This window comes from Sporothrix brasiliensis, assembly GCF_000820605.1.
Source record: "Sporothrix brasiliensis 5110 chromosome Unknown Cont19, whole genome shotgun sequence".
In the NCBI taxonomy this organism is placed as follows: domain Eukaryota; kingdom Fungi; phylum Ascomycota; class Sordariomycetes; order Ophiostomatales; family Ophiostomataceae; genus Sporothrix; species Sporothrix brasiliensis.
This window is the reverse complement of record NW_024467138.1, coordinates 1,199,110-1,216,769: the sequence shown is the minus strand read 5'-3', so window position 1 is coordinate 1,216,769 and position 17,660 is coordinate 1,199,110. Positions and strand designations below refer to the sequence as shown.

General features: G+C 54.8%; 5 protein-coding genes across 5 annotated transcripts; 3 read left to right on the top strand and 2 right to left on the bottom strand.

Moving 5' to 3' along the window:
* Nucleotides 1-1,920: 1,920 nt before the first annotated feature.
* Nucleotides 1,921-6,535, bottom strand: SPBR_00043 (actin cytoskeleton-regulatory complex protein pan1; the record flags this gene model as incomplete). Its single annotated transcript, XM_040758364.1, has 3 exons — nucleotides 1,921-3,148; nucleotides 3,215-5,722; nucleotides 5,820-6,535. The coding sequence occupies 3 exons, from the start codon at nucleotides 6,533-6,535 to the stop codon at nucleotides 1,921-1,923; spliced, it is 4,452 nt and encodes a 1,483-aa protein (XP_040618156.1).
* An 872-nt stretch (nucleotides 6,536-7,407) lies between these two features.
* Nucleotides 7,408-8,037, top strand: SPBR_01023 (mediator of RNA polymerase II transcription subunit 21; the record flags this gene model as incomplete). Its single annotated transcript, XM_040759342.1, has 3 exons — nucleotides 7,408-7,464; nucleotides 7,579-7,702; nucleotides 7,778-8,037. 3 exons carry the CDS (start codon nucleotides 7,408-7,410, stop codon nucleotides 8,035-8,037), a joined length of 441 nt encoding a protein of 146 aa, XP_040618155.1.
* A 284-nt stretch (nucleotides 8,038-8,321) lies between these two features.
* On the bottom strand, nucleotides 8,322-8,990 carry SPBR_01007 (uncharacterized protein; the record flags this gene model as incomplete). Its single annotated transcript, XM_040759326.1, has 2 exons — nucleotides 8,322-8,491; nucleotides 8,549-8,990. 2 exons carry the CDS (start codon nucleotides 8,988-8,990, stop codon nucleotides 8,322-8,324), a joined length of 612 nt encoding a protein of 203 aa, XP_040618154.1.
* A 1,351-nt stretch (nucleotides 8,991-10,341) lies between these two features.
* Nucleotides 10,342-11,356, top strand: SPBR_00829 (uncharacterized protein; the record flags this gene model as incomplete). Its single annotated transcript, XM_040759148.1, has 2 exons — nucleotides 10,342-11,316; nucleotides 11,351-11,356. The coding sequence occupies 2 exons, from the start codon at nucleotides 10,342-10,344 to the stop codon at nucleotides 11,354-11,356; spliced, it is 981 nt and encodes a 326-aa protein (XP_040618153.1).
* A 657-nt stretch (nucleotides 11,357-12,013) lies between these two features.
* SPBR_09045 (uncharacterized protein) lies at nucleotides 12,014-13,089 on the top strand (the record flags this gene model as incomplete). Its single annotated transcript, XM_040767171.1, has 2 exons — nucleotides 12,014-12,062; nucleotides 12,113-13,089. 2 exons carry the CDS (start codon nucleotides 12,014-12,016, stop codon nucleotides 13,087-13,089), a joined length of 1,026 nt encoding a protein of 341 aa, XP_040618152.1.
* Between the last annotated feature and the right edge of the window lie 4,571 nt (nucleotides 13,090-17,660).

Sequence of the window (17,660 nt, the reverse complement as noted above, 5' to 3'; positions counted from 1 at the left end):
AGCAAGCCTGGCCGCGTCCAGTACATCGCGAGATCGCGTCACGCAACACCAGCTGGCCCGTTGAAATTTATTTTACAGGGAAAGCGACTTTATTGCGGTGTATGGAGGGCTTTCCACAATCCCACAATTCACCTCGTAGCAAATTTTCACAATCGGGCTTGAGGTGACATTGCCGATCCCCGCCGAAGTTGGCATCAAGGATCACGTCTTGGCGCCTCCTCCGCTTAAGATGGTCGGCGCGGTTGACGAGTACCGAGTCTATTCGCATACTCCTCGAACTTGACTGTGTTCTTCCTCCTGGCTGGTTATGCAGTAATGAGGCTTGTTGCAGTGGCAGTAAGGAATACAAGTTTCGTTTCAGGAGGCCTTGTTTCAGCACAGACTACGAGAGAGTAGCAAGGTGCACATTTTCAGCAAGGGAGAGGGAAACAAGCATGGCGACTTTGTTCTTAGTAGGCCGCAGTCGGGATGGGCAGGTGTACTCTTTTCTGCGGAGGCACAAAGCGTCCATGGCCCAGATCCAGGCTCTGAATTCTCAGTGAGTCCGTCTAGTGGGGTGGCATGTTTCCAGCTTCCATGGTATCTCTGTTTCGTTTCGGTTCGTCAACGACGTATATTTCGTGTGTTTCCATCACTACTCGTTGTTACCTGTTTCACCGCGCCGTTGAGTTGCTCTTTCTTAATGTCGGGCCCGGTGCTTTAACAAACATAGTGCACCGTATGTGGGTTATATTGCTGACCACAGGAGTTAGGGTGGCTGGTAATTTATTTACAGTTTATATTTGGTGGGCCGTTAAGGTTGCGGTATCCCGAAAACACGGATTTCCAGTATGGTATTTTAAGGTGCTCATTTCTATTGTTTCTTATACGTATATTTGTGCAATATTTTTGCATGAGGGGACAACATAATGGGAACGATGATATGAGGCCTGGTTTTTTTTTCATACCGGCGGAATAATAATGGTAAGAAAAATATATTAATTTTTATTATATTGCTGAATTTTTTAAATCAAAAACACACATATAACATAAGTGACAATAAAACAACCATATGTGGGCCAATCATATGTTTTCTCGTTAACCACACAGACGATAACCATATACAGTCGACAAACAGAAGAACCGCCGGTACTACGAGCACAAACGTCAGGTACTACCTCCACAATGGTTATCTCACGATACCAACATGTCGTCACGACTAGGCAAGGCCGCAAGCCGTCAAATGCCATACGACGATAGAGACAAGGAGAGTATGGCATTAGGTCGTGTAGTTGGTAAAGCCAACCGACGTACCGTACCCTGAACGAACTCACTCGTCGTCCATTCCCATCGTATTCCCATCGTACTACTCACCACCACGTCTGTTGACATTGTGTTGCGACGGGGATTGGCTCTCGAGAGACGCCAGCATAGAAACCAACAAAAGACATAAACGAAGGCTAATGAAGACATGTATCAGGCGGAACTTATTTGACAAACTTGATAAGAAAATTATGAACAGGGAAACAGACGGTAGAAAGTGAGCGAGATAGAGAGGGCGTGCGCAGGGTAGACAGTAAGGTGTTGCCAACAGGACTGATACGAGCAAACCTCCCACTGAGATAGTCTCTTTCCCGCCCTTACTCTGTCGTATCGCCTCGGCTGGCGCTGGTCGCCGGGGTAAGCGGCAGCTCCGAAAGAAAAAAAAAGGAAGAGAAAAGAAAACACAACGCATCGCCAAATACCACGCCCTCAGTCAACAAAGCGGGCAAAGCAAAGTCAGAAAACATAAAAAAAGGCAATGGACGAAAAGGACCCTATAGCATGGAGAATATCCAACTAAGCACCAACTATAGGATCAGAATTATTGCGCAGTCCCGATCTAGTAGGGATAAAAGAAGGAGGCGCGGGACTACTTCGCACACGGCATAATCATCTAGATTAGTCCAGGACGCGACCGCCCGACATAGGCGCGCTCTTGTCAACAGTCACCGTCTTCTTCAGAGCCATGCCCGTCTTGACCTGGCTCAGGAAAGCAGCTGGGAGCTGACCCACCCCGCCACCACCTGCTGCCGGCGGAGGAGGGCCTGGCGGTGGGGGGGGAGGAGGCGGAGGAGGGGCTCCTGGTGCACCGCCTGGCGGTGGTGGCGGGGGTGGAGGTGGAGGCGGAGCAGACGGAGCATCGGCTGACGGTGCCGGGGGCGGCGGCGGAGGGGGAGCTGTCGGAGCTTCAAAGATGGGAATCGGGGGAGGAGGAGGGGCAAATGCCGGCGCACCAGACACAGGCGCTTCGGGCGCGTCGGCAGTAGGTGCAGGAGGAGGCACGTCGGGCGCAGCCACAGGAGGTGGCGGAGGCACAGTGGGTGAGCTCACAGACGCAGGTGAGGCGCTCGTGTTTTTGTCACCCACAGCTGACAGCGGCCGAGGAGGCGCCATGCTGCCAAACAGGCGGGACGCCAGCTCGGCAGCGCTCTTACCGCCAGGCCGATCGTCGTCGTCCGAGTCCTCCTCTTCATCGTCGTTCGCATCCGAGCCCCAGCCATCGTCCGTGTCAGCACGCTTACGAGAGACCGGGCCCGTAGGAAGGGCAGCAGGGGCGGCGGCCGCAATGGGATTGGCCGTCATGCGGTGGAAGGGATTGGTCGAAGCATCGCTTGCGGGACCCGTAGACGCAGGCGGAGATACAACCGTAGCGGGGCCGGTAACAGAAGAGCTATCAGAGGACTGCGACAGCATCTTAAAGTACGGGTTGCGGCTCTCGGCCTTGGTCTCATCAGGTGACGTGGCGTTGCCGTTCGACGTTGGCACGGGAGGTACGACAGCCGTAGGTGCGACCTCGCGGTCGTTGCTAATTTGACTGCTGGCAAGCGTGGGCGTCGAGGCCTGCGGCGTGATTTGCTGCGGACCTTCGTCGTCGTCGGACGAGTCTGAATCGGCGTCCATCGACTCCAGTTGGCGCCGAAGCTCCTCCTCGCGCTTCTTGGCCGCGTCGATCTCGGCCCGGCGTGCAGCGAGTTTGGCCTCCTTCTCCTTCGCCTCGGCGAGGGCAGCCTTCTTCTTCTTCTTCTCCTCCTCCTTTTTGATCTTGCCCAGCCGCACTTGCTCCTCAAGCTCCTTGAGACGCTGCTCGGCAGTTGACAGCTCGTCTTCATCCGCCTTAGCGTTGGTCCTATAAACAGTTAGTAACTGGACTAGTCATTACCTTCGAGAAACCCGAGGGAGCATAAAAACATACTCAATCTGCTTGGTCTTGGCTTGTTGTTGTTCCAGGCGCTCTTCCTCTTCCACCTTGGGTGCCTTGCGGACGGCCGGCGGGGGTGGTGCACTCTTTGTCTCGGCAGCCGCAGTAGCGGCAGTAGCAGCCGGTGGTGGGATGCCCTGCTCCTCGGCCAGTCTGGCCTTGCGCTCGGCATCTCGGCGGGCTGTCTCCTCGTCAGCCAGACGTGCCTTTTCTGCGCGCTCCGTCCGCTCACGCTCTGCCCTTTGCGCAGACGACTCGCCACGGCGGTTGATACCAATAGCAGCAAGTCGCTCCTGCATGCGCTGGGCGGCCTGCTCCTTGATATAGGCGGCCCTCTCTTCAGGCGTTTTGTAGGCCGAGTAGGACGAGCCACCCGCAGTCGGTGTTGCCGTTCTAGAGCTGGATACCGGGCTCTCGACGCGAGAGGTGCTAGGGGAGCCCGAGTGCGGGCCGGCATCTGCAGGCGCTGTCAGCGCGTCATGGCGACGGTCCTGAGCGCGGATGCGGTTCGAGCGGCTGGAGCGCTGGAGGTCAAAGATAAAGTCACGGACCTCATCCTCCACGCCAAGCGCATCCTCCCAACGACGGCGCTCGTGCTCCGAAGTGGAGTTGCTGCCCGTGTCCTTGATACTATCCTCGATGCCAGAGGCAAACTCACGGACGCTGTCTTCGACGTCCTGGACCATTCGCTCGTTGTTCTCTTTCTCGCTGCGGATCTTGGAGCTCTCCTCCTCCAGACGTCTTGCGGCATCTGCGCCGTTATCCGAGGCCTCGACCTTCTCGCCCCGGAGAGCGGCGGTGCGCTGGCGCATCATAGCCTTGGCGCGGGCCTTGACACGGTCAGACTCAGTCACGGCACCGCCGGGGCCAGTGCCGACAATAGGCTCTGCATTGCTCGGGTTCGCCTTGGCGTCCTTGATACGGAAAAGCTCAAGGCGAGCGTCGGAAATGGCCTTTTCTGTCTTGCGGACCTGGGACGCAAGGCTGGGAATTTTGTCGGTGAAAGTTTGGAGCTGGCGCTTCAGGGTACGACGCTCGGCATCCGAGTTGCCACTGGTGCTGACCAGAGACGCGTTCGGGTGGCTGTCAATGTCCTCTTGGATACGTCTAATGCGGCGGTAAAGCTCGTCGGCCTCGCGGCGGTCCTTTCTGTCGAGAATCTCATCTTCCTCAGCGTTCTTCTCGTCGCTAAAGTCGAGAGCGTCCAGGACCACCTGTTTCTCACGAATCTTCTTGCGCAGCTGCTCCAGCGTTAGGTCGTCGTTGGACGTCACCGAAGACGGGGAGTCGGGCCGAGGCGACTCGTTACCACCGCCAAGTCTGCGGCGGGCGCTGGACTTGTAGCTGACTGCCTCGTCATCGTTCTTGAACACAGTACCGTCTTTGCGGCTCGACCCAAAGGCCTCACCGCTGCCACGGAACGAGTGGCTCTTTAAGTAGCTTACGCCCGTCTTCTGGGGGAGCAGAGCAGCACCCGAGTTCTTGCGATAGTCAGACTCCTGGTTGACCAGATTCTTCAACGTGTCGAGCGACTCGCTGAAGTTCCGGGTCGACGGAGGAACGAGCTCTGCAGGCAGGCGTGCGGGAACAGGGTAGCCGTTGAGCTTCCGGTAGATCAAGTGCATGGCGACCGCAAACTCATCCAGGTTTAGACGGCCCTTGTTGCCATGATCAGCCAGGGTCCACACACGTTCGAGGTCGGGCTTTTCCAGTCCGCTCTGGCCGAAGATCTCAATAGCCTGGCTACCGGCGATGAAACCCTTGTTCATGCCATCCCAAGCACGGAAAATGGCATCGTAGGTGGTCTTCTCACCCTTCGTGATGGCCCACGGAATCTGTGCATTGCCCTGTAGACCGGCCGTCGTGAAGTTTCCTGTGTTGCCCTGATCGCGGCCAGTCTGCGGCATCATCCGTGCCTGGAGAATATCGATGTTCGGTAGGCCCGTCGAAGGAGTGTTGACCAGACCCCACTGACCAGGCCGTCCGGTCGGTTGGGCGTTCAAAGGCGCGGCCATGCCAGCACCGCCCGCAGCACCAAATCCAGTGGGCATTGGCGGCATAGGAGGACGAGGGCCGTTGTACCCGGCGGCCTGGGGGTTTTGTTGGAGACCCTGGAAACCAGTGGGCTGCGGTTGGAAGCCTGTCGGCTGGCTGAGGAAGCCGCCCTGCTGCTGTTGTTGCTGGCCGGGAAAGCCGGTCATCGTCGCCTGGAGCAGTTGCGAGTTCGAAGCCTGCGGTTGCGGGTGCTGGATAGCTGGCGGGGAAGCCGTGGTCTGGCGACCAGAGAAGTCGGGCGCGTTGGTCGCAGACTGTGCACCGTTGGCGCTGTCATCCTCAATGCTGAAGTTGATAATGTCCACCATGCTCGAGACCTCGTTCTTGATGTTGGCCGGCAGAGTCGAGGGAAGCGTCTTGCCCGTGAGCTTCAGGTTGCACAGGTACATTGCGAGCGCAAACTCGGGAAAATGGAGCTGTCCGGAGCGGGTGGTATCGGCGAGAGTCCTATGAAAAGAAACAAAAAACACAAAGTTAGTATGCTGCACAAAAAACTGCTTCCACTGAGCTTCTGCATCCCAATCTCCTTCTGCCAAGGACCTACCAGATCTGCGACAAAGAGTCGCCATCTAATCTCGACCGCAGAAGCAAGTCGCGCGCCTTCTCGCCACTCATCGTGGTCTGGCCGTCGCCGACTGCTGACTTGAACAGGGTCTCGAACTTGGCCTGGTCTTGGGCTGTGATAAAGGACAGGCGGATATTCGGGATCTTCGACGAGGGCTTAGCTGACTGGGCAGCCGATGCGCGGGCTGCGGTACCACCGCCGGTCTGGAACGAAGCAGCCATTTCCTGGAAGCCGGTCGGCTGGGGCTTCATCGGCACGGCAGGGGGGGCAAGGCCTTGAGACGGTCCAGAGGAGAAGGGACTCGAGGACTGTTGTGGCAGCGAAGGAAGTGGAGGCTGCTGCTGCTGGTTCTGTTGCTGGAACTGTGCCGGAATCGAAGGCATAGGCGGCGCAGCACTCGACTGAAAGCCGCCCGCACCGGGGAATCCGGTGTACTGCGACTGAAGCTGACCGGGGATCTGCTGAGGCATGCCGGTTGCTTGGGCCTGAACGCCAGGAAAGCCTGTGTACTGTGACTGTAGGGGTGCCTGGCCGAAGCCAGTCGGTTGTGACGCAAATGGACCCTGTTGCTGTTGCTGCTGCGGCTGTTGCTGCTGATGGCCGAACGGCGAGGCGGTGCCATACAGAGGTTGCTGCTGCTGCTGGCCGGGGCGAAGGCCGGCGCCGCCGAGGAATGAGTTGGAGTTGGAATACATGGCAGCCTCGGAATCAACTCGATAGGGGCGTCGGGCTACGATAGGATCGCAGGAGGCAGAGACGATGGACGGATCCCTCAAGAATTGGGAATTAGATAGCTCGAGATAGAAAATGTCGTGCAAGCAGAAACAGAAAGTGTAGGCGAATGGAGAAAAAGCTCGACAAAAAAGAAATGGGTGAGAAAAGGAGAGAAACAAAGCTAAAACATCCAAGAATGCAAAAGGAGTAGGCGAAGCCCCCCGAGGACAATACAGCTTGGTCGCGGAGCAAGCAAAGGCAAAGGGGAGGGAAACGGGGGAAATGGGGTCACACGACACAGAGGGCGTGCAATGGCGATGCAAAACAAAAGAGAAAAGAGTGAGGGTGATGGGGGTGAAGGTGGTGAACACTGAAGGCGAAGGAGATGACGAAGCTTTGCTGGGGGGCTGCAACCAAATTTGGGCAGCGGGCACGGCAAGAACAAGCTGGCAGGTCTGGAAGGAGCCAGAGCGAAAGCTTGGAGGAGGTGGAAGGGGCGCAGGACACCCTACTGGGAACAGGTGTGGAGGCCTTATTGTTGCGTGGTTTTGGCAGGTGCGAGCGCCTAGCCCGTTTTGAGGAACCCGATAATTCCACATTGGAGCTTGCACAAGCCACAAAGCACCGCCACAGTGCCTCTTCACGACACGCTTTGTCCTTCATGCTGGGGCGTCTGGTTGCGCACTGTAGAGGCATTCAGCGTGCCCAAAACGACTGATGTAGCACACTGTAATTACGTCGTACTTTGTCCGTCGTACCAAGGCCAACGTATCAACCTGTCGTCGACTTCCGACTCACTCACGAATACTGCGCTACATTTCTGCGCGCGTGCTCCTGACCCCCAGCTGCGACCATGGCAGAAACTAAGACGGCCGACAGTTTGTCGCAAGTGCAGGATGCCGTGGACCAGGTATGCTGCACCCGATCTCTTATCGCACAACAACCGCGATGGGCGAGCCCTAGCAGGCGAAATAGAATGGGGGATGTGCATAAAACGAGCTGCCACTGACCGTTTCGTCTTCAGCTTGCGCATCAGTTCCTGGCGTGCCTCTATTTCCTCGAACGCCACCACAACCTCGAGAAGCTGGGACCGACGGACATCATCCAGGAGCAGCAGAAGACTGAGAGCCAGCCTCGGACGTTAACTGGTTTGTCCTCTACATGGTATCCGTTAGATAACATACGATTATTCTGTGCTAACATTCGTCTGTTCTTTTTTTTAGTCGAGGCAATTCCCGCGGACGAGTTCCGGCAAGGCCAGGAAGAACTGGCGCGCGACCTTGTCTATAAGGAGCAGCAGATTGAATACCTCATCGGCAGTCTTCCAGGCCTCGAAAATACAGAACAAGACCAAGAGAGGCTGATCCGTGAGCTGGAGGAAGAACTAAAAGTGGCGGAGATGCAGCGGAAAGAGGCGGTACGTGAGCGAGACGAAATGCTGGCGAAATTGGACGGCGTGATCCGAAGTATCAAGCGGCCATAGACGCCGGTGGTTGGAGATGTAATTGGACAGTGAAACCTTTGAAGCTAGATACCCCATGGTTGATTTGACGCAAGAAAAAAAAGCTTTTCTTAAAAACATAACGCAGATGCTCTATTAAGAAGCCACTCCCAAGCAGGGCCGCCTGTAGGGTCTCTGATCTAATGTATCGCGGCAAGTCTATGTGTGCAGCCACGAATAACCATAACACGTTGCTCTATCATTACACGCAAATCAAATGCATGCAGCTCTTCACATAGACGGATTTGTCTCGTTACTGGGCCATCTTAGGAAGAGCTGCTCTTGAAAAGTTGCGGGTAGATAGTCCGCAGCTCGCTCAGGGTGCTGATTTGGAACTGGGAAGCTGGTGTTCGTGGCGAGGTAACGCCTTCTTCGACCAGGTGGGCCACCGTCCAGCCGAATTCCTTTGCGCCCTTGCAGTTAATGTACGAGTCGTCTATAGTCATGTTAGTTTCGGTTTGCAAAGCCTAGTGTCGCAAGGTATGATGCGTACCGACAAAGAAACAATCTTCAACCCGCTCGATGCCCGCGTCGCGCATCGCTTTCGCAAACATGTCCTTGTGTGGCTTGCACAACAGCGGTGTTGAGCCGTAGTCGCAGAATGTGATGCCTTCAAAGTGCTCTTCGATCTCGAGCAGCCGAACCACGCGCCGGCCGTGCGTCACATATGCATTGGTCAACAGCCACAGCCGTACCTTGTCGCGATCAATGTCCTGTAGAAGCTGCTTCAGAACCGGGTTCGGCTTGATGATCTCGTCCAGCGGCAGCGCATCGTCCACCTTTGCGTTGTAGTCGAGCGGGTCGATCTGATGGTGCCGTACCAAGCCCTCAAGGGCCAGGCCGTAGTTCTGGTAGTACTCCTTGTGCAGTCGCACAGCCTCATCCCAAGGTAGAGACAGATGGTTGGCAAAGTACTCGTCAATGAGCTTTGCCATGCGGTCGTGGACTTTTGCGCCTGGAGAGACAAAGGGGGGTTAGTGTGAAATTTCCAGGGAGAATCATAACCATAGGCGAGAGCGAAAGGTCTGATACTTGCTTTTTGGGTAGAGGCAGTTGTCAATGTCACTGGAGGCGGGCGTCAATGTTAGTCGCATTGTCGGCTTTGTCAGTTCGGGACGCGTGAAATGCGGCTTACAAAAATAAGACCTTTTTCGGTGCCCGTGTGGCGCCTTCCGTGGCCTCGCCCGGCAGTGACGTCGCGTCACCCATCCTGGTCGCTTTTGTGTATAGGTTCTGTTTTCGGTAACAATAATATGCCGTCTTCTGTATCGCAAATGAGCGTTGGAGCCCTGAACCAAGCAGAGCAAGAGGAGCAGAGAGTGCTTTCAGCATGACAAACACGTACGTTTGGCTTGACCTACAGCGTGTTGCTTGTCTGAGCTATCGGAATGGTGACAAGCTGGCGAGATCGGGCCTTTGAGAGTCGTGATGTCGGAAGCTGCCGTTGTTAACCGTGTCACGTGGGCGGGGAATGCTAGTTTTAGTTGTTTGCTGCCAACGGGCAAGAGCGCTAAGAATTGCGACGAAGATTGAGTTTGTTGTCGCCAGATGTTGTCTGGTCCTCGAAATTGATTTGTATGGAGAAGGCCGCAGGATTTTTGTCGTATGAAGAACATAAAAAATCAAATTGATAGAAACCTATAACGGGTATTTGCGTTGTAATATACACTGACACGCCCATAGCTGCCGAGTGAGTCAAACCAAGACCGAAAGTACAAGCCTCGTTGCAGTGAAGTCGGTCGTCACTGCCTGTTAAGGTGATAAGATAAAACGGCTCCACCGTTACTTTGGCATAGTCAGGTGGTCCGTGCTGTAGTTAGCTGCAGCACTTCATTAGTCGCTGGGTCGCGACTGCGCAACTTTTTTGTTTTGCTGCGCCTGCCAGTTTTTGCCGCTTGTCAGTTCGCTTCGGCCAAACATAGCTTTGTTTGATTCATCTCCGTCAACCAGCGATTTTGACTTTCGTCTCCGGCAGCCTCACGCCAGACTGCGCTGGGTCCCTTTGGCATAGCGGCATATTCGCCGTTTGATTTGGCCTGGCGCGCGGATAGTTAGACGCGCGGAAAAAGATGTGGCCAGCGACGTCTCGTTTTGTTTCGTCTGTTGTTGTCGCATGGTAGGCGCCGGCTTTTGTTGTCGCCGGCCCCCCCTTTTCTCCCTCTTTGCATTTTCTTGCCCTTGACCTCACAGGTACACGCCGCCGTAGTGCGCTGCGAGACCGATATACCTTCCATTGAAAGGTCTTTTTGATACGCCGTCCGATTTGTTTCTCCTTGGCTGCCCGCCATGTCGATTGAGATGGAACTGGACGCGCCCCCTCGCGCGTCCATGACAGAAGACGATCTGCATCGCATGATGGAGTTGAACAGAATCATAAAGCTGAGCGAGAGCATCACGTCTGGAAAGCACCCAAGAATCAAGATCCCACCACACCTTGCACCCTCGACCACGAGCACTGCGAGTCCGAAGCTCTCTCCCGGTGCAGAGCGGCGACCTGGCAACAGCAAACATGCACACGATACACTTACAACACCGACGGCTGAGACAGGCGCCGGGCGGGTGAATGGTGCTGGTCATGAAGCGCACAGTATAATTGCCGGGAACAATCTCGCTGCGTTTGTGCAGAACAGCCGGTCGTTGGACGGGACAGACACAACTGCACCTCTTTCTGGCCTGGACTTTGCTTCTGGAGTGCGTGCTGTGTCGCCGAGTAATATCTCGCTATCGGAGATCCCACTGCAACGTGCCAGACTTGAGGCTTTGCTTCGGGAGCCACCAAACCTGCGAGGCAAGGCAAAGGTGGAAGAGGTGCAGGCTGATTTCTTGGTGGACGACGTCCTGCGGAGGGGGCGGGAGCTCGAAAAGACGTTCACACCTCCCCCAGTGGCAATTCTATCCCAAGGTCTCATCACTAACCTGGGTGGTGCTTCGGCAATACCAAAGGCAAATGCTTCGTCCAGTGCAGCTGCGGAGTCTGCGGATGACCAGACGTTTTACTCGTCCAACTTCAGCACACCCGAATTCGCCCTCACTTCCCGGGTCCCAGCCGAGTCCGACCGCGACGATATGCCCATGGAGGAGGGCTCTGATTACGAGCCTGAACTCGACTATGTCCCATCTTCTCCACAACCGGCACAACAGTCAGACCTGGCTGCGCTTCAACAGGTCCCACCTGAGCAACTTGCTACCACTTTTTCTGAATTGTCTGGGCAGCTGCCTGCTGAACTACTGTCGACTCTGCTGGGAGCAAACTTTGACTCGGTATCCCTCACCCAAGCCGCTCCACCACAACCAGCCATGAACCCAACACCTGAACAGATACAACAAGCGGCCGTTGCCGCACTTTCCGCATGGCCCGGGCTTCTCGGAGGGCCTCAGGCTGCAAGTGGTGGAAGTGGCATTTCTAGTTCTCCAGCCCACCAACGAGTGGCTGCTGGCAACCCTCAGCCCTCTTCTCCATTTGTTCGGACACACGATTTGTCGCCTGTAGCTCCCCAACCAGCGCATATCTCCTCGTTGGCTGTTGCGTCTCAGCTGCCCTTGGCCGCAGCCGGAGGACAGTCCGGATCACAGGGCACGCCGGCGCAAGTGGCCTTGCTGCGAAGGGGAGAAGCGTCTCAGTCAAGCCCGGACAGCTCGCCGTATGTTGATGGACGCGCTACCGACAAAGGCAAAGGAAAGAAGAAGTATGCTGGGAAGCGCAAGGCTGATGTCAACACGACTTCACCGCGTATCAAACTTGAGCCAAAGTCTCCCTCGCCGATTCTCGCCCCACCCGCGCAACGGCCACACAAGCGACAGAAACAAGATTCACGACCGCCGGCGCGAGATGTTATCTACCGTCGACAGGGGGATGAATACAGTCCAACTGCGCAACCCCCGTCTTACGGCCCTACGCATGCTGTACGAGGGGACCCTCGTGCGCCTATTATCTATGAGCGGGTTGACAGAGGACATTATGTTCAGCCTAGAGCGGCAGCTGCCACCCGCCGTGCGAGCTTACAACGGTACGAAGAACAACGGAGCCTTGAGGGTGGCTATGGGCAAGCCCACACAGGTTACGCGCCGACGATTGCAGCGGGTCCGCCCTCGCGTCAGTATGCGGCGGGCCCTTCCCATCCAAATGTGCGTCCTGCTGGGGCGGCAACGCATCCTCTGGTCGAGAAGTCGTCTGGCTACCCTGTGCACTCTGCGGGCGAGTATGAGGGTTCCGGGCGGGCGAACATGCGACCGGTAGCCATGGCCCCACCGCCTAGAGAGCGCGTTGTTGTTGACGAGTTTGATCGGGAATACTATGAACCGGCCCCGCCGCCTCGTCCGCAGCAGCCCGTAATGGAATCAGTCACTTACGACCCGAACTTGGCCTATGAACGTCCAGCTTCACGTCTACACCAAGAACTCCGGTACGAGGACCGCTATGGCTCTCAGGCACCGCAGCCTGTCTACGACGATGAAGAGATTGTCTATCGGAGAACGTCGCCGATGTTTGCTAGAAGGGTTGTCACGCAACCGGAATATGTAACCCGCGAATATGCGGACTACCCGCGGCGTGAATTCTCAGCACGTCCTCCCCCCTCACAGTATCCAGTTGCGGCTGAGAGGGGCTATATTGTGGAGGGGGCAGCGCCGGTCCCAGGCTACGTAACCAGGGCGTCTACGGTGCGGCCTCCCGAGGCTGCTCGGTACGAAGCACCGCCGCCGGGCCGATATGTGGAAAGGGTAGGTAGTGTTCGGCCGCCAGATGCTGCCGTTTACCAAGGGTATGCCGGCGGCCCAGAGGATGGGCCTCGCATCTATGGTGGACCGGCACGGGGTGTGCCGGAAGGTGGCGCTTATATTGATGACCGCCGTGGCCCTCATGAAGTAGTCCGGGAATACAGCATTCGTCCCGAGTCTCATGTCGTTGTGCATAGAGAGTACAGTGCGCGGCCTAGGCCGGCGTCGGCGTACTACACGGAGCAAGCCCCGTACGCGATGGGTGGCCCGCCTGCTCAAGAGTATGCTTACTCAGACGAACGGGCTGCATACCAGTGAGCGGATGCCATTAGTGGGCTATGGCATCTGATCAAGTTGACGATGATACATGTGTCTTGTCTTGCTTCCTTTATTATCTTTGCATAATTTGGCTGGGTTGGCCAATCATAAGTAGAACATCAAACGGAGTACATTCTGCGGTTGTCATTTAATAGCATTGGGGGAATAAGATACAAAAGCATTTTGATTTCTATCTGCAACCATCTGTCATGATTTTGCAGACTAATGGTCTCTCCCAAAACAAATAGGCTGCCGATTGTGAGCACATTTTTGTAGTCACCATGGCCCCTTACATTCAATTTTCGCAATGGGCATGGAAACTAGGTAGAGGCAATATTTTACTTCCTTCAAACCCGGGGCAGAAGTTTGAATCAAAGATGGAAATGGCCAGGAATACAATGTGTTATCTACACAAAGAGGAGCGCCGTTCAGTTCACATATCGGGAGGACTTGGTTGCACGTGGACAGCACTTTATCGTGTTGTAGTGGATAGTCGCAGTTTATTTTACGATTTTCAGTATCATACAGCCCTCGTCAGATGCTTCTTATCGAACATTTTGGGCAGGCATCGAACAAGGAAATCCGGACACGCCCTGTCGATCACTGGGGGTATGTGATAAATCTGGGACGAAATAAAACAAAGGCGCCAATGCGAGAGCTATGCACAGCCCCGGAGTTCCTTCGAACTGTTCTGTCACTTGGTTCGTTTCTTGTCGAGGATTCTACTTCATGATCATCAGTTCGCCAGCAGACGGTCGATTGATTGGTGAACTGACGAGTTGGCGATGGCAGTCTCTGTTTTGAATGCAGCCTGTTTCTAGCAATCGTCAAGCAAAGTAGGCCTGTGTCTCCCCGCGTTTCCGGCTGACACACTCCTGGTCTGGCAAAACTGCAAGATGCACGACAGAGTGGGGGGCACACTGGCAGGCTCGAGCACCGAGCTTTGAATTCTGAGGAGTAGGTAACCTCCAAAGTACACTGAGTTGCGCAACGTGTTCAGCAACAATTTCTTCCATCGTTGATATCGCTGGTGTCATTGATATGGAACACACATAGTCCAGCCAACGAGTTGATTGGGTGGACTCTAACGCGCTTTCGAAAGTGTGCCATTTTCGATTCTTGGAGCTTGTATATATGAATCTACGGCGTGACACGGTTCATGAAGCTGGGAAGCCATCTAAACATTGATCGACCTTCTGTGCCGTGCCGCGTACTGTGAGATAGATTGCTAGATGTTGCAACAGCTACAGGTGCTGTCTCTGCTCGTAGATCCCTGTAGTCGTTCGCATTGAGCAGCTCGACGGAGTCCACTGACCTTTGTTTGCACAGAAATTGGGCGTCGACCTATCCCGAGAGTGTTCGGCTGGAATGGTCGAACTGAGTAGCAATAAGCTATGACCGCCGGAGCAGATTCGAGGCACCTCTGCTCGTTCCTGTTGGGGTGTCGACAAAGAGTACGTGGCAGGCTCCATGAGCCCCATTCGTGCTCGACTGTTGTGCAGGACCATTACGACAGACGAGGATGTAATAAGACGTGGTTTCGATCTCGGGCGTCACTGCTCCCCACTTTGTAATACGGGGGTAGTTGTCCTCCTGGGCAAGCTTTCTGGAGCAAAAGTCCCGTTCGTTGTGGTCATTCCTGCCTCTTGAAAAAAAAGAGTAATTTCTGGCTTGGAACAGGAAAGAAGCAAGACCGAACCACCCCTGTTCCTGCCCTCTCTTGGGCCTTGTTGGCGACCTCTTCCTCTCCTGCCTTTTACCCATTTTTGGCGGGTGGAGATGAGGACTGAGGCAGTGCAAATGGACCACACTCTGTACGAAATCCAAGGCATGCAATGAAATCACCGCAAACCATATAACGGCGTGTTGGACTCGTAATGCCTGTGTATCTGTTGTCTGAACACGAAGCAGCTTATTTCAGAGACATCAACGCGCCTACGGGGTGAACTGCGACGGGCATCATTCCTGTATGGCATGGCCGGAATAGCTGGAAATAAGACCATCGCATGGGCGTGTATCCTGGTTGCTTCCTTTGTTGTTTTGTGCTTCGTTCTTTGCTTCCTTTCGTTCCGACATCCTTCCGCGTTCCAGCAGCAACAACGCGACTGGGAAGCGTGACCGCGCCCTTGAAACTGATATTGGACATTGGCCGGGTCCTTTGCTTGACGTGGCAGAAATAGCCTTCAGATTTCAGCAAGAATCCGAGATTGCCTGGATAGGTTCGCTATCTCGACCAAACCCTTATTGCGTAGTACTTGCTATATCCATAGTCCATATACGACATATGCAGTGCATTGATTGCATGAGGTGCTATTTTCAGTCATGTTAAATTGCAAATGCAGTTGCTTCGAGCGTACCTGGAGAACGACCTGCCATTGCAGGTCGTCCTCCCACCTTTCTGTGACGAAATTTACGCCGCACTGAGTAAGTACCTACTGTCAGATATCTGCCAGTTAAACAAGTCCATACGAGTGATCATCTGCATGCCCCTTATTTCTTATGTCTGAAATTCTTTATTCTGCACGACCCATGCCCACTGCTCCGCCGGGCTGGCTCGTCCCCAGCTGGCTGCGATGCCATATCGTGTTTGGTCACGCCGTTTGAATGTCGGAGCGCCCGTCAAGCCCAGCTGTTTTGCTATCGTGGCAGCTTTGGTAGCCTTGTGAGTGGAAGAAACAGGGTGATGGGAGCTGCGTATTAACTGTAAGCGGCAGCTGTTTTGTTCTTGCCTCGTGCTTGCTTTGGGTAGGGGCAAGAAGAGACGGTCGTACGAGTCGGCTACATTAGTGGAAAGACGCGGAGCATTGGGCACGGAAGGAACGAAGTGTCATCTTTTGACTCGTCTGAGCCAAACCGGAAGGAATGTTGTGTACAGATCCTAGATAGACAAGCGCGAGCCTGCCTCAGTGAGACGTAAGATCACGGGCAACTCCCGGGTGGCATCACCTGCCTCTCCTGCAAAACAGCAAAACACAACTCTTGGCTTCGACATATTGTGTCCACGCAAGACTCTCCGGCATAGAATGCCCACCAAGTAAATGGAGCTTATCCACTTCTTCCCAGACACCCAGACGAATGGGGCTGCCAAGCATGCCCGGAGGCATGTGTGAAGCTCTGACTCGTTTTTGATCGAGCAACCCTACGTCGCAATACACCAAAAAGTGTGTGAACAGAAAGAAAAACGAGAAAACCCGCACTTGATTTTTAGCCCCGAAATGCTTGCTAAGACGTACTAAAGCTGTGTTTTGGACAGACCTTTATGGCATGGCAGCGGAGGCCCCTATGGTAAAGCTACGGTGTGGGGACTCTGCGTAGGTCGTTCCCCCGAATGCCGCGCTGCAGCACATTGTGGGAGCGCTAAAACAGCTTTGGATGCCGTCGCGGTAAGAACAAGTGCCGCCAGATGGCCTTGCCTGGCCAAATGATGAGCTCAAATCCCCGCTCTCTTCTCCGTGCCGCCTATCGCTCCTGCTCGTCCGATGCTTCCGCTGAAGAAGGAAACCTCTAGCTACCACGATTATGCAAACGTCGCATGCTATTGTTAGGGAAAAACCGCCGGGGCATGCAAGTGTCGAACGAGTTTTTCCGCGGTGCTCCATGGCGGTGGGCTGGTATGGACTAGTATGCTGGGGGAAGGACGGGGACATGAACGGCGTGCTTGTCGGCATCTTCCTGCATCATGTTGCAGTTTGCTGCATCTTGCTGCATCTTGATAACATGCCTCTGTGCATCTCCTCCAGACTGCTTGCTCCTTCTCCTGCGGTGTGATCACGCCGCGTATCTTTCTTACATGTCTCTTTCCTTAGATACGCAGCCAAGGAAGGTTGTAAGAACGGCACGTACGACCACCTTTTAACGCCTGTGGGGTCACGCTTGCTCGGCCTCAGGCCTATCACGCCGCACTTTCTTGATGTGTATGGGGGTGTCTAGCTTTGTAGTGTGGACTCGCCTTGTGTCGTTCCTGCCTTTTTGGCCTTTCCCCACTCACACCCAGGGAGCGCCAGCCCACTCCAGCCCACCGCTCCCTCCCACCTCTCAGGGCATTGGATCTGAAATCTCAAGGTCTTGCTGGCGGGTTGTCGGTGTCTGAGTTGTCCACTTCCAACCCGAGCTCGACCTGCCTCTCGCTCAAAGCCGCCTTCGCCTACCGGCCCTTCTCGACCTCTCCCTTCCTAGCGCATGGATTCCTTGTCTTTCTGTCTCCCTCTTCTTCCTTCTGTGCAGCTCTCGCCATTTTTGCTTCTGAGACCGTCTGTCCCCACGCAGCTGCCATTCTATTTTTCACGTACATTTTCACTACACCCACCGGGCTCTCGGAAAGAGACAAATCAAAGTATTATTTTTGTAAAAATAGCAAGACGTGACTAGAACGTGATTTCTTATTTTCTGTTCTTTTTGTTCTTCCGCCGTCTCCTCTCTGTTGACTTACCTCCCCCTCGTCTCACTGCTACCTTGCGGCCTTTCGATTAGTGCATTGTGTCATTTTTGGCTAGGCCTTGCTCCCCCCTGCATCAGCGCTCTGCTCGCTCTCCTTACGGCTCACTTAGCCTCTTTCTCGTTCCTTTTCTTTC